This window comes from Alligator mississippiensis, chromosome 1, assembly GCF_030867095.1.
Source record: "Alligator mississippiensis isolate rAllMis1 chromosome 1, rAllMis1, whole genome shotgun sequence".
NCBI lineage: Eukaryota > Metazoa > Chordata > Crocodylia > Alligatoridae > Alligator > Alligator mississippiensis.
Genome location: NC_081824.1, coordinates 408,126,795 through 408,139,636, shown reverse-complemented (window position 1 = coordinate 408,139,636; position 12,842 = coordinate 408,126,795). Strand labels below are relative to the sequence as shown.

Here is a 12,842-nt window from a genome sequence, read left to right as displayed (position 1 = left end):
AGTGTTTTGACCAGATGCAGCTAGGGAGTTAAGAGGCAGAACAGTTTGGATTGTAGCCCATCAACTAGATGTGCAGAGTGCATATAGTTCCAAGAAGTCATCCTCTCAAACTCCAGGCCAGCAGCTTGAATTTGTCTGGGATTGGCAACGAATTGGTTCCTGCTTCAGAAAACCTATGATAAGAGGTAATTTCAAAAGAAGACAAGCAGAGGTTTCTGTCATTTGAGAGAGTGAGTCACTGTCTAGGAAGGCAATGAGAGACCACTAAAAAGATACAAATACTATCATCCTCATAATCATTAGAATACTAGGCATAGAGGCCCATAATGCCTATCCTAAATCCATTTCTTCCAGGTGCCTAATTTCCTGCTAGCTTCTGACCTGTGATGAATTGGAGATGTCACACACACGTATCAGTAAATCTCTTCCTTCACATGAAAATCTCAGCCTTGCTGCCAGGTCCAACTGCTTAAAGCTGTGAACCCAACCATAAATTAAGTGAAACATGAAATTCCCACTTATTCAGCACATAGGCTGTGCTACCTTCTTGAGGACTTCAATGATAGTGAAACTATCCTTTTGAAATTGTTAAATATGTCATTTGTAATTTAAGTACTCAAGTCCTCAGTCTTTTGAGTTTACTTCAGTGGGAGTTTTGCCAGCCTGTGAACAGTTGGATTGATCTCTAATGAATGGAACATCTGTATCTCAAGCAAATTGCAGATAGTCAGGGTTGTAAAATGTGCATTTAATGCACTTTGATTGCTGCTGCTTGCACAGAGATGATTATGAATGCTGCTCTATGGGGATCCACTCACAGGCTGTAACAGAGTTCTCCAGCAGTGTTGGGGTATTGCTGTTCAGGGGTTGGGAGTGTTCTGCAGTGGGGGGCCACTTTCACAGATCATGGATCTGAGCGTAGGATGCTTCCACTTCAGCTTGTGCCACCACCATAAGAGCCAGAGCCAAAGCCATAGTCACCATCTCTCCTCACCACTGAAACACCGCAGAACTCCCCTCTGCCCCAGCTCCAACGGCCAGATAAAATGGCTCCATGGCCAAATCTGCCCCACAGGGTATAGGTTGCCAACCCTTATATCTTTCTTGTTCCTGTTAAGTTTAATCTCCCAGTTTTAGTTATCTTTTACATTTTCTTGGATGGGAAACTCATAACAAACATTACAGTGTTGCATGACTCTGGTTCTGTGCATTTCTGCATTGATTCATTTATGCACCACTTTCCAGTACACTTGTATTAAAACTGCTAGCATTTCATGGTCCAAATTTAGAATCCCATTATGTGAAAAGGCTTAAAGGAGACAGAAATTGAAGCAGAGTCAGGAATATTCTTTATCAATAATAATTTCTCTCTCAACCAGAGGGACCAGGATGCTTATAAAAATGCATTCAGATTTTACTGACTTTTACTGAGTCATTACGTAAGTACAAGGTAAACCTGCCTGTATGTCATGGTCTAAATATTTTTTAAGTCATGTAACCTAGGGGTTGGTAACCTTTTGCCACCACAGGCCACTGCTTGTGACACAGTCCCCACCATAGGCTGCACCCCCATACCTCCTCAACAACCAACAGATACTGCAAAGGGAATAAACTAAAAAGAAGGCAGGCAATGGGACCCAGGAGATACTGCCTCTGCTGCAGCAGAGACAATAAATTGAACATCACAAGCATTATGATGCTGGGGACCTTGGGGACACTGCCTCTGCTACTGTGGCTGGAGCCTGCTGCCAGTTCCTTGAATTGCCATAGGCCAGATCCAGTCTCTTCACGGGCCAGATCCAGCGCAGAGGCTGTAAGTTGCCAGCCCCTGATGTACACTGTACCACTATCAGGGAATGTATTACGGATGCTTTTATTTTATAGGCCAAAGGTAAAGAAAGGCAATGGCTGAAACACCAAGCTGTTGGAGAGCTAGATGACGCCAAAATAATTGATGGACTGACCGGAGAAAAGGCCATTTATAAACGAAGGGGAGAACTTGAGCCACAGGTGAGTATCTACTAAACAGTTAGCAAGTTTATTGCTTCCTTGTGTGCCTGTGTATAACAGAGGGCAACCTTTATGGAAGATGAGCCACAAATTAAGCCCCTTGCCATCCCTGAGTGTCACTCTGAACTCCTTCCTCTGCCCAATCTGCTGCTTTGCTTTCTACTGTCTTCCCATGCTCCCTGCTCCATCTGCGTTCAGCTTCCTGCCCTATCTGCCCTGCACTTCTTGTCCCTTCTCTAATCTACCATGTGCCCCACACAGAGGCTGCCCATGCCACTTGTCGCACACATGCTGTGGGTTGACCACCCTGGTTTCATATGCACGTGCCTGTGAGCAAGTACTATTGAAACAGGCTGCTAGAAAGAGCAAAGCACTTTTCAGGGACTGTCTGCTACATTAATGTAACTCTCAGTATGCCAGCCTGATAAAGACAAATGGCATGTTTAAATATGCTTAAATGGCTATGACAGACCTCTCCTCCTTTCTCATGATATGAAAAATCTCCGTTGGAAATCTGGATTTGCAAATTCAAAAAAGAAAAAGCTAATGAGAAAAAGGACGAGAGAACAATTAAAGCCTAAAATCTGTGTTGACTCATAATCAATTTTATTTTTCTGATTTATCTTTGTATGAATTGATTTAACAGAAACAAGGTGACACCTGATTTACAGCTGCTTACCTAAATCATTCATGTATTTTAATAGTAACATTTACTATGGCAGATTGTTATTATTAATGTCACTAAGGAATTTTTCTTTCAGATGAGCATTTAGAACAGCTGCTTTCTCACACAACTAAGTAGAGATTTAATAACTCTCTAGTATTATTTTTCCTACTATATGGCCCTCCTTTTTTATTGATTTGAAAAGTATATGGAGCCTAGGCATCCCACTTCATAGATGAGTAAGGGAAAAGATGTTATATCCTAATTATCAAAACTTTTCAAAATGCTATATTTATATATTTCAGGGCACTGTAAAATAGTTTGTCCAGTAGTGAAAAGTATTTAAGAAGTAACATCAAATTTTGAGTTAATGATATGTGGGTTTTGGTAGAAGAGAGTTTATGCAATCGATTGCATTAATAATTTTAAAAAATGAACTAAACCAAAAAGAACAGGCATTGAGTGAAAGGGAAATATTTGGAAATCACTTACAGATAAAAGAACTATTTTAAGTATTTGTTTTTAATTTATTTTTTTTTGCCAGACCATTTTCTATTGGCCTTGTATTTAGATCCAGATTTGTCTCATTGCATCTGGTATAGAAATATTGTTTCAGAAACTAGTGTGCTAGAAATTATTGAAACAGATGTGAATCTTTTTAACAGAAGGATATTGGTTGTATGGTCAGAAAGAACAAGATTGAGAAGCTACTCAAAGCTAGTTTCAGACATTTTTAGAAGGTATTAACTTTAGCAGATGAGCTTTGCAGTTTTATGAGACTCCTCTTTAGAGCCATAAGTCAAGGGAAAACATTTCCCTCATGGCTCTTGGCAGCAAGTACCAATTTGAGAGTCGTTCTATTGAAGTAAAATGTTAATAATCCATCATTTTTCCTGCAAGCATGTGTGGAATCTTTCCTGGTATTTTGTTTTCAGTCACAGTAAATAAAACAAAGGGGAAAAAAGAGAGAGGCTGAATTCAGCTATCTGAAATACTGTGTTTATTCAAATATAAGATGACCCTGAATTTAAGACAACCCCCCAATAATTAGATTCTATATTTGGAACGTTTATACATTTGTTATAAGTTTTTAGGTACAGAATCTAACTACTGGAGGTTTGCCTTGAAGTTGTCTCCCTCTCACTGCTACAGCAGGAAAAATAAATCTGGGGGGGGTCAGGTAGCCGCCTTGGCCTCTACCTCCTCTTCCACTTCTTCCCACTACAGATCCTTCCTCTTCTCCTTACTATAAGACCTTTCTCTCCCTGAACACATAGAATCATAGAAAATGAGAGTTGGAAGGGATCTCAGGAGGCCATCTAATCCAACCCTTGCTCAAAGCCTCAACTAGATCTTTCCAGCCAAGGCTTTGTCTAGCTGGGTCTTAAAAACCTCCAAGGATGGAGATTCCACAGCCTCCATGGGTAGCTTATTCTAGTGCTTTGCTACCCTCCTAGTGAGAGAGTTTTTTTCCTAATATCTAACCTAAACTTTCCTTGCTGCAAGTTAAGACCATTGCTCCTTGTTCTGTCATCTACCACCACTGAGAACAGTGTAGCTCCTTGGAAGTGAAGTGCGAATTTGAAAACACGGACCTGGAAATAAACATACTTGTAATTTACTTATAGAACTCATAAACTTAGTTTCTCCAGAATTGATACATTTTACCTTTTTTGAAACTGGTGCAAGTTTTAGCACAGATACTCCATAAACACTTTTCAGCAGCACTTTTTGTACCTACTTATATATAGTACAAACTATGTATCATATTAGTCCAAAGCCAAAAGGCTCATGATTTACTGTATAGGTCACTGGACTGGGCCCCAGCAAAGTGAACAGCATTTCAAGCCATGAGGACCCCACAGCTCAACACTGCTCAATATGTGAGTGTACTCCACACCCCCCCACAAAGGATCCATGTGCTAATTAGCTCCTCACTCATAACTGGAACTGGATGTTCTTGCTATGAGTCCTGGGATTCTCCTAAATTGTACATGCAGAGAAGGCACAGGGCAACCTGGTCTGGCTCCACCTCATGGTGGGCAGGGCCACACTGATCGTATGCAACAGGATGAGAGAGGGAGCAACAGAGATATTCTGGGTGAACTGTTTGGGGCCTTGTTTAGTGATATTCGCCAGACATTTAAGGCTGTTGGAGAAACAGGAGTCATTAGAAATAGGAAAGAAAGGCACAGCTCAGGTGTGGGAGTCGAGAAGAAGTCGAAATATATACAATGTAGTGGCTCACCAAGACTTGAAAAAGCTCTGAGAGGGACTGCACTCAGTGGGCACTACCATATGTCTTAATCAGATGGGCTGCACTAACCTGTCCTTGGGATAGATTCCCAGCTGCGTGTTGTTTTTCTGGCATGGTTTGGTACCTGCTGAGGTGTTGGGGTTTAAATCCCGTTTTATGGAAATGGGAGGTTCCTCTGTAGCTTGCTCCTTCAGTCATATGGCTGAGGGCAGGCAAAACTTGGGGGCATCCAAACCCCAAGCCTCTGGGCTTGGGTCTGCACATAGGATACCGATCAAAACACATTGGAAACATCTGAAGCCCCTGGTGGGGGTAGAGGATGTTTGCTAGTTGTAGGGCCACATATGGTTCTGAACTAGCTCATGGATTTGGACTTAATTTGGCTTGGAACATGAAAAATTTCTTTAAAAAATTTAAATAAATCTGCATGTTTGCCCGACATGGTCCACGTGTGTTATAGTCACACTCAGGTTTGGCTGCTTTTAATCAATGTCATACTTCATGTCTATTACTGCTGCTTTTGGCAAGCGTTTAAATGATGGTCAGTATATTTAATGAGGTTCTCTTGTATGCAAATATAAGATAAGGGTCTTTTTTCGCGATGCTGATGAGGGTGGGAACCTGAGCATGTATTCAAGTAAATATAGTAATTGTTTCTGAACAAGTAATCAAAAAAATTCAAAGAAGTAGAAAGGATTTTTTTTTAATTGCCAAACTTGCTAGATACAGATAGTTATGGTTTCATACAGGAAGAGAGATTTTGTTGCCTACTGTTTTTGTAAAGTACATGATTTCTTTTTTTAAAATGCTCTGTTCTTAAGGGAACTGCAACTTTCTCAATCATAAGGTTCTCTTTGTATTGTTTGTCTATATTAGCCTGGGAGCCCCCAGCAGAAGCCTAAACGTTTACGCCTGGTAGTAGATGTTTCTGGCAGCATGTACCGCTTTAATGGGGTTGATGGTCGACTGGAGCGCTCTATGGAGGCTGTCTGCATGGTCATGGAAGCCTTTGAGAATTACGAGCACAAGTTTAAGGTAATTATAACTGTGCCAGGAGTTTAGTGGTAATGAGTATTTGCACAGGCTGTGTCCAGCAGTGGAAAAAAGTATTTCATCACTCTGTCTAGCCAAGGAATATTATTCATCCATGGAAGGAAACATAGGCTTTAATCTGTTGCTAGCAACCTGAAAAAATAATGCTAGACAGTTCTTAGGACTCATTGAACACTGCAGGAGAAGAGATTCTGATTTATTTTGAGAATTAGGTTATAAAATATGTTGGTTGTTTTGCTTTTTGTTTTGTTTTGGTTTTGGATTTTTATTTGGGGTTTTTTTGTGTATTTTTTGAAGGAGAACTGTTTAAGCCAAGGAACAGCTTGAACACACACAAATATGCCCACAGACACCAGCACTTTGGGATGGGAGAGGATTCTACTTCTTCCCCTGTTGCATTGCCCCAAGTTCTGATGAAAGGTCCTCAGTCCCACGTCACTTAAAAGTAACCCCCAAATTAAATTAAAAAAAATAAGTGTCAGCCTTCTCTACTTTATTATGATGGATAAAACAAGGCCTGGGAGTCTTTTATAACCTTAAACCAGTGGTTCTCAACCTTTTTAGACTCAAGACACCCCTCAGAAAATGGCAGTTCCTATCTTTCACTCACTGGAGGAAAATAATAGAGAAATTCTAGTGTTGCAAAGAACTCAGGAAGCCCAAAACAGGTCAGAATATTTTTGACACCATGGATTCCTATTTGAAATCTCCGGGTGTACCTTCTGAATCATTTTTGCACACTTAACAGTGCTAACATTGCGTAGCTCCCCAGGGCACCCCTAAAAGGATCTCAAGGCACCACAAAGTACCTTAGCACCTTGCTTGGGACACAAAGAGAGCATCAAGTCAAGATTTCCTGTTTTGCTGGAGTTCTTTCTTGACAAACCCTTGTGTGAAATTGTAGGAGCAAGGTTATCAAGTCTTTAGTGAAAACCTTTTTTTAAGCTTTTCTAATATGACTTAAGAGATTAAAATAAAATATAAAGAATTTTAAAGAGAATTAACAAAGGCTTGCACCTACCTTGATCAGTTAAGTTTTATTCACTGCATTTGTCTGGTAACATAATCCTACATGTTACATTCTTCCATACAATCTTTGGGAGAAAAACCAGGGTGACAAGATCTGAATTTCTGCCAGAAAAAAACCCAAACCTTCATACTTCGTTAATCACAGTCAAAAGTTTCAAAAGAAACAGAGCCTATTTTTTTTCCTTTGCTGATCACCAGGGATCCTGGTTTTCTGTGAAAAAAAAATCCCAAATTTTTGGATTTTGCAAGGCAAGGTATAAAGTGACCAGCAGGGATCCTGGTTTTCTCTGATAAAAAAATATGCCAAATTTTCAGGTATAAAAAAATAACTCTAAATCCACATTTTTATATGATTAATATATATATTAGTGGCATTTCATTTTAACCATGGAAAAATATTGATTTAGGGTTATTTTTTTTATATCCAAAAATTTGGGATATTTTTTATCAGAGAAAACCAGGATCCCTGCTGATCACGTTAAACCTTGCCTGGTAAACATCTGTATAAAGATGAGTTGTTCTAGATTCTCTGCTTTTTGGCCATCTCACCTACATTTTTCAAAGCTATTCATTTCCAAAAAATCTTAAGGGCACTCACTTAGATGAAAAATACAAGATGATTGTTGATGAAGTTTGTAGACAACACAAAAGTGCTGGTGTGATAAATAGTGATAAGGATAAGCTAGTTATATGAAGAAATCTAACTTGCCTGGTAAGGATGGTTCATTTGAGTAGCATGCATATTAATACAGCCCAAAGCAAGGTCATATACACAGGAATGTTGTATTTTGTTCCTTCTTACATGATGAGGAGACTATATCCAGGAATTAAGTGATGCTGAAAAGTATACAAATTGTAGGTAACCAACTGAACAGGAGTTCTCAGTGTAATGATGTAGCTTAGAAGGCAGACACCGTCGCTGAACATATGAATAGCAGAACATATCAGCTAGGAACAAGTAAGTCTCTCACGTGCCTTTGTTTATGGCATGTGAGAGACATACTGGCATACTGTGTTCACATTTAAAAAATAATGATGAAAAATGATAAAGAATAAGAAAGTTAGAATTTTTTTTTTAAAAGAGGTAGAAGAATAATCCAGGTCAGGCAAGCTTGCCATAGAGTGAGAGATTTTAGAAGTTCCATCTTGTTTATTCAAGAGAAGTTTAAGAGGTATCTCAATCACAGTACGTAGATGAGGAAAAGATCTCCAACATAGAGTAACTCTTGAGTTTCACCTTATAACCACTGCATCTTGCTATACCTTTTATCTACTACAGAGAAGCAGTTAGCTCTGTTATCATCTGACAAAGCACGCTGTTGCCTACAAAAGCCTATGCCTCTCTGAACCAGTCAGACTTTAAAGTGCTACGCTGCCCTGCCTTCTTTTTCTGCTAGAGTAGACAAATTCAGACTAGAACTAAGGCACACGTGTTTAAGTGAGTATAATTAGCCATTTTAGCAATTTTTCAAAGGTAGATTCTCCATCACTGAGTCTGTAACTCAAGACTAGATGTCCCTCTTATTAAATAGGCTAAAGTCAAAAATAGATTATGGGGTTTTACCCAGTAATTTCTGCAGGAAAATTTTATGGCATGTGTTATAAAAGAGGTCTGACTTGATGATCATAAAGGTCCTTTCTGGCTGCAAAATGTATGAATCACTCAAATCTGTCTGTGTGGGTTACTAATGATTCTACTGTATTCAGAAATATTTTCAGTTGTCTTGCTGTTTTACCTAATACACAGACCAAACCATGCATTTGGCCATATAAATAAATGGAAATGTAGCTACATGTAATATCACCTACATGCTTTAACAACTATTTAAAGGTTATAAAAACATTCTTACAGAAATTGCGTGTAATTATTAGATGTGAAAATTGCCACCGTTGGACTGTATTAGGACTTCAGTAGCAGTATTACTGTTATTATTTGCCTGAGTCAAGAGAACTGTAGCGCTCATTTTATACTTAAAATAATAGTGGTGGATATCAGGTTGGAAAGTTTTGTGACAGGCCAATGCAGATTTGTTCTCCTCTTCTGTTATGTCTGTTGCGCTTGAATTGGCCCTTGGCTCAGTTCTGTCATGTCAGAGCCCTTTTCAGGAGGTGAAATTAGAGGCATCTTCAGAGAGCCAGTTACATTCATCCACTTCTGCACTAATCAGCCCCAGTGTGAGTTAAATTAGCTCTTGTCCACATCTCTTTTTGGTGCTTTATTGGGAATTGTTGAGATCCAAACATGACTCCACAAGGCTAGTGAAGGCATTAGCACTAGTCTCCCCAAAGTTGGCAAAGGATAGGAGCATAGCCTTATGCTGCCCTCACCAGCAAAACTGTCCCCAAAGACCTGGCCTTATGAAGATGCTGTGTATATAGAGCTCGTGTTCAAGCAGCATGTTTGCAAGTTGTCTTCGGCATGGACTGTGACTGAAAAGGCACAAGCTTGGGTCCAACGATTGTGCTAGTAAGAGGCTCTATGGAAGTGAAGATGCTAACCCTGTACTTAACTTGTTAAACATTTAATATTCTCTATCTGCCTTAGCCCATACCAGTTAATTGCAGCATAAACCAGTTTTTGTGTGTTCTGAATTACAAATTAATTTGTCTGTGTAAACCGCTGGATCGCTTTATGGCTTGTTGTGCCCTTTAGACACCATCCACCACCAGATATCTCTTCTCCACTGTAGTCTGTGATTAAGTTCTCTTTTGGATAAAATAAGTTGACTGGTTTTCTAAAATCTTTGGCTATAAGATAGGGAGTTTGTGTACCATATTTTCTCACATACAACATGCCCGAAAATAAGATACGTACCTTGATTTTGATAGGCAGAATGAACAAAGAATATCTTTCTTTGTAGTAACTGAGTAGCAGCAGCTAGGGAGCCAAGCCTGCACATTGTTCTGCTCCCTGTGAAACATGTGCAGACATTACTTTTGCTTTTTCCCAGCCAAAGCTTAAGCAACAGAACCTGCTGTTACCATGTTTCCTCATTTATAATCCACGCTCCAATTTCCACATCTGTTTTTTTAAAGGTGTACATAATATGTAAGAAAATATGGTTTCTTATTTACCTTTCTATAGAATATTGTGTCTGTCTGAATATGGTTGGTAGCCAGAACACAAGCAGACTCTTCATTTTTTTTCATGGATAATGATCTGAGCAAGAGAAATGTTAAATCCCAGCCATTCCAATTTTATAAAGGACCCCTTTCTACACCCCAAAACAGGTCCTAGTGCAGCTAGTATTTCCCAGCCTATTGCAACGTAAAAAAAGCTGTTGCACATGTATGTAAAATATCAAATATTTGTAAGCCTTGTAAAGGAAATAATCTTTCAGTCAATCAAAAAGAAGCTGAATACATGTATTGTATATGGAATTTTCTACAGTTCATACATAGCTCTGTTCTGTCTAGTACAGTTGGTTTAGCTGGAATTCTACTCTAGAAGTCAGTCCCACAATAACAGCTCAGGTAGAAAGGTTGAGAGTGTATTCAGTGAAGGGGGTCTTCTACTTAGCACGCTTTGCTCCTCTCTGCTAACCCCACAGATTGGTTTGATGTAACCAGGTTGACCTTCAGAGATACTTGCTGTTACCTTTTCCTGAGAAGAGCAGCCACAGTTCAGACAACTTTAGGTAGTTTTTAGTACAAATTCTTGGGAATCGCTAAGGAAGCATCCTGGTTCTCTATCAGTAACGTTGAAAGTGATGGCGTAATGGATTACCTGTTACCCTGTTATTTACATTTCAGTTTTAGCAACCCAAAACCATTTATCAACCTATCCCAATAATCATTTTTGTTCTGGTGCTTCAGTAAGTTCTGTGCTGAGAAAAGGATTGTGTCTGAATCTATTGTCTTTTTTCCCTTCCCACCTGTATTTTGCTCATATGTACTACTCGTACATCTCTGTTGTAGGAAACAAAAATGTCTTTGGTTTCAGACGTCTTTAGGAATTGTAGCTATATTTATAGATTACATGATGGCTGGAGTAGACTCATTTTGCTTCTGCTATTTTACTTGTATAGAGGAAACAGTTGTAGAGCATGTGGATAATATTGAGGCTAGAAATGTGACAGCATGCGTTTCTTTCAGTCTGTTACACCTTTATGGCCAAGGTGGTTATTTGTTTCCAGTTCCCAAAGGGGCAGTCTTAGTCAGAGGGTGCACCATTCCTTGTCAAGGGGAAGTGTTTCTGTAGTCAGGAAGCCTGTTTAAATTAAATGCTGGCTTTTTAGATTCCTCCTTCAAACTCAACTCTTCAGCTCATCGGAAGTATGCAACCTCTAATTCATCATATTCAAGAATGGGAGTGAAGAGCAAGAAGTTTTAGGGCTGCCCCTGCCACTGAGTCTGCCAATGTGTTGTCTGACTACTCAGATTCCAAGCTTTCAAAAGGGATAATTCATCATTCTGGGTGTGATTGTCCTCCACCTGGCTCAGCTCATTTTCTTTTCCCCTCTGACTTGCTAGGCACTGAACTACCCTGCCTGAGCACTTTGTTAGTTTTTAACAAATGCTATTACTATTGCTGCATTGCACTCTAGGGGGTCATATTTTCAACAGCTCCTCCTAAATCATGAAGGGAAATGTATTCCTACACAGGCATTTGCCCTTTTTTTAAAACATGAAAATTCTATTGTGTACGTCATAGTAAGTCAGTTATTTTTCAAGATTAAAATTAGTGCATCTTTTGTAAATCCCATCTCACATGGGAAATTTATTTGAAAAAATGAAATCTCATACAATGCCTAAAATACAGTACTAACATCCAATGTCATATAAATATCATACAAACCACTCTGGTACAACATTAGTAACTATCTCTTTTATGTACATAGGGAGACTTTGGGGGCATGCTCATTAGTGCATGCAAGTTTTAAATAATTCTTTAAATGGTCCAATGAGCTGCATTATATATAATTGTTAAGAAACTCATAAAGGGTTTTTTTATTATTATTTGTAGCTATATTGAATGGAAGCATTGCCATTTTTTTAGAAAATACAGGCAACCATGCTTGAGAGGCTGATTTAATTCTAAGTGCATTAATGAAGGGGAGAGTGGAAGAGGATTCATATTCCATTTTGTATTTATCATTCATGTTTTTTGTTTTTCCATATTGCTTTGAGTAAATCAGTGCCTAAGGGAGAAGAATAACGGCAGCAGCAGAAGACAAGGACTTTTTTTGCACATTTTGGGCATGTCTTAGACCAGTGCTGCTCAACCTTTTTGGCACATGGACTGGATGAGTAGAGTACAGCCAGTCTGACAGCTGGATTTAGTCAACTACATGTGCTGGGTCTAGGGTTATGCGCCAGGTCCATGACTGCATGCTGAGTCTGGTCACAAACCAGCCTTGTACACTAGGTCTGCAACCCTGTGTGCTCATTCCTGCACTGTGAGCCATGTCCAGTCCCTCACAATGGGTCCAGGGCCATGTGCCAGGTCCAACTCTGTGCACTGATCCAGCCTGATCCAACACAGGGACAGCAAACAGGGCAAGCAGTTTGCAGGTCAGTTTGTGTACATAGAGCTCAACCCCCCTGGAGGGGAGAGCCTTTCAGCTGGGTGTGAGGAAGCAGGGAAAAAGGAACTCTTTGGGGCCAAAGAGCAGTAAACAGGCCAGCTTCCAGGTGAGTTTGCTAGGGCAGGTGTGCTTGGAAGAAGGGCATTGTGATAGGGGACCATCTTGAGGCCAGTCCAAACATTGACCCACCCACCTATCTAGGTCGGTCCGCCCACCTGAATCTCCTGCCACACCTTGTTTGGAATTAGATAGTTGTTTATAGGTGGGAGACTGCCCATGTAATGCCTGATACCAATGGTGT

The 12,842-nt window shown here is 39.8% G+C and overlaps 1 protein-coding gene across 1 annotated transcript in view; it reads left to right on the top strand.

Moving 5' to 3' along the window:
- Positions 1–12,842, top strand: part of VWA8 (von Willebrand factor A domain containing 8) — a 308,581-nt gene that overhangs the window by 281,619 nt on the left and 14,120 nt on the right. The window contains exons 41-42 of the mRNA XM_059724552.1: positions 1,885–2,010; positions 5,808–5,966. Of these exons, the coding sequence (XP_059580535.1) occupies positions 1,885–2,010; positions 5,808–5,966 (285 nt within the window). The remainder of the gene's footprint in view (positions 1–1,884; positions 2,011–5,807; positions 5,967–12,842) is intronic.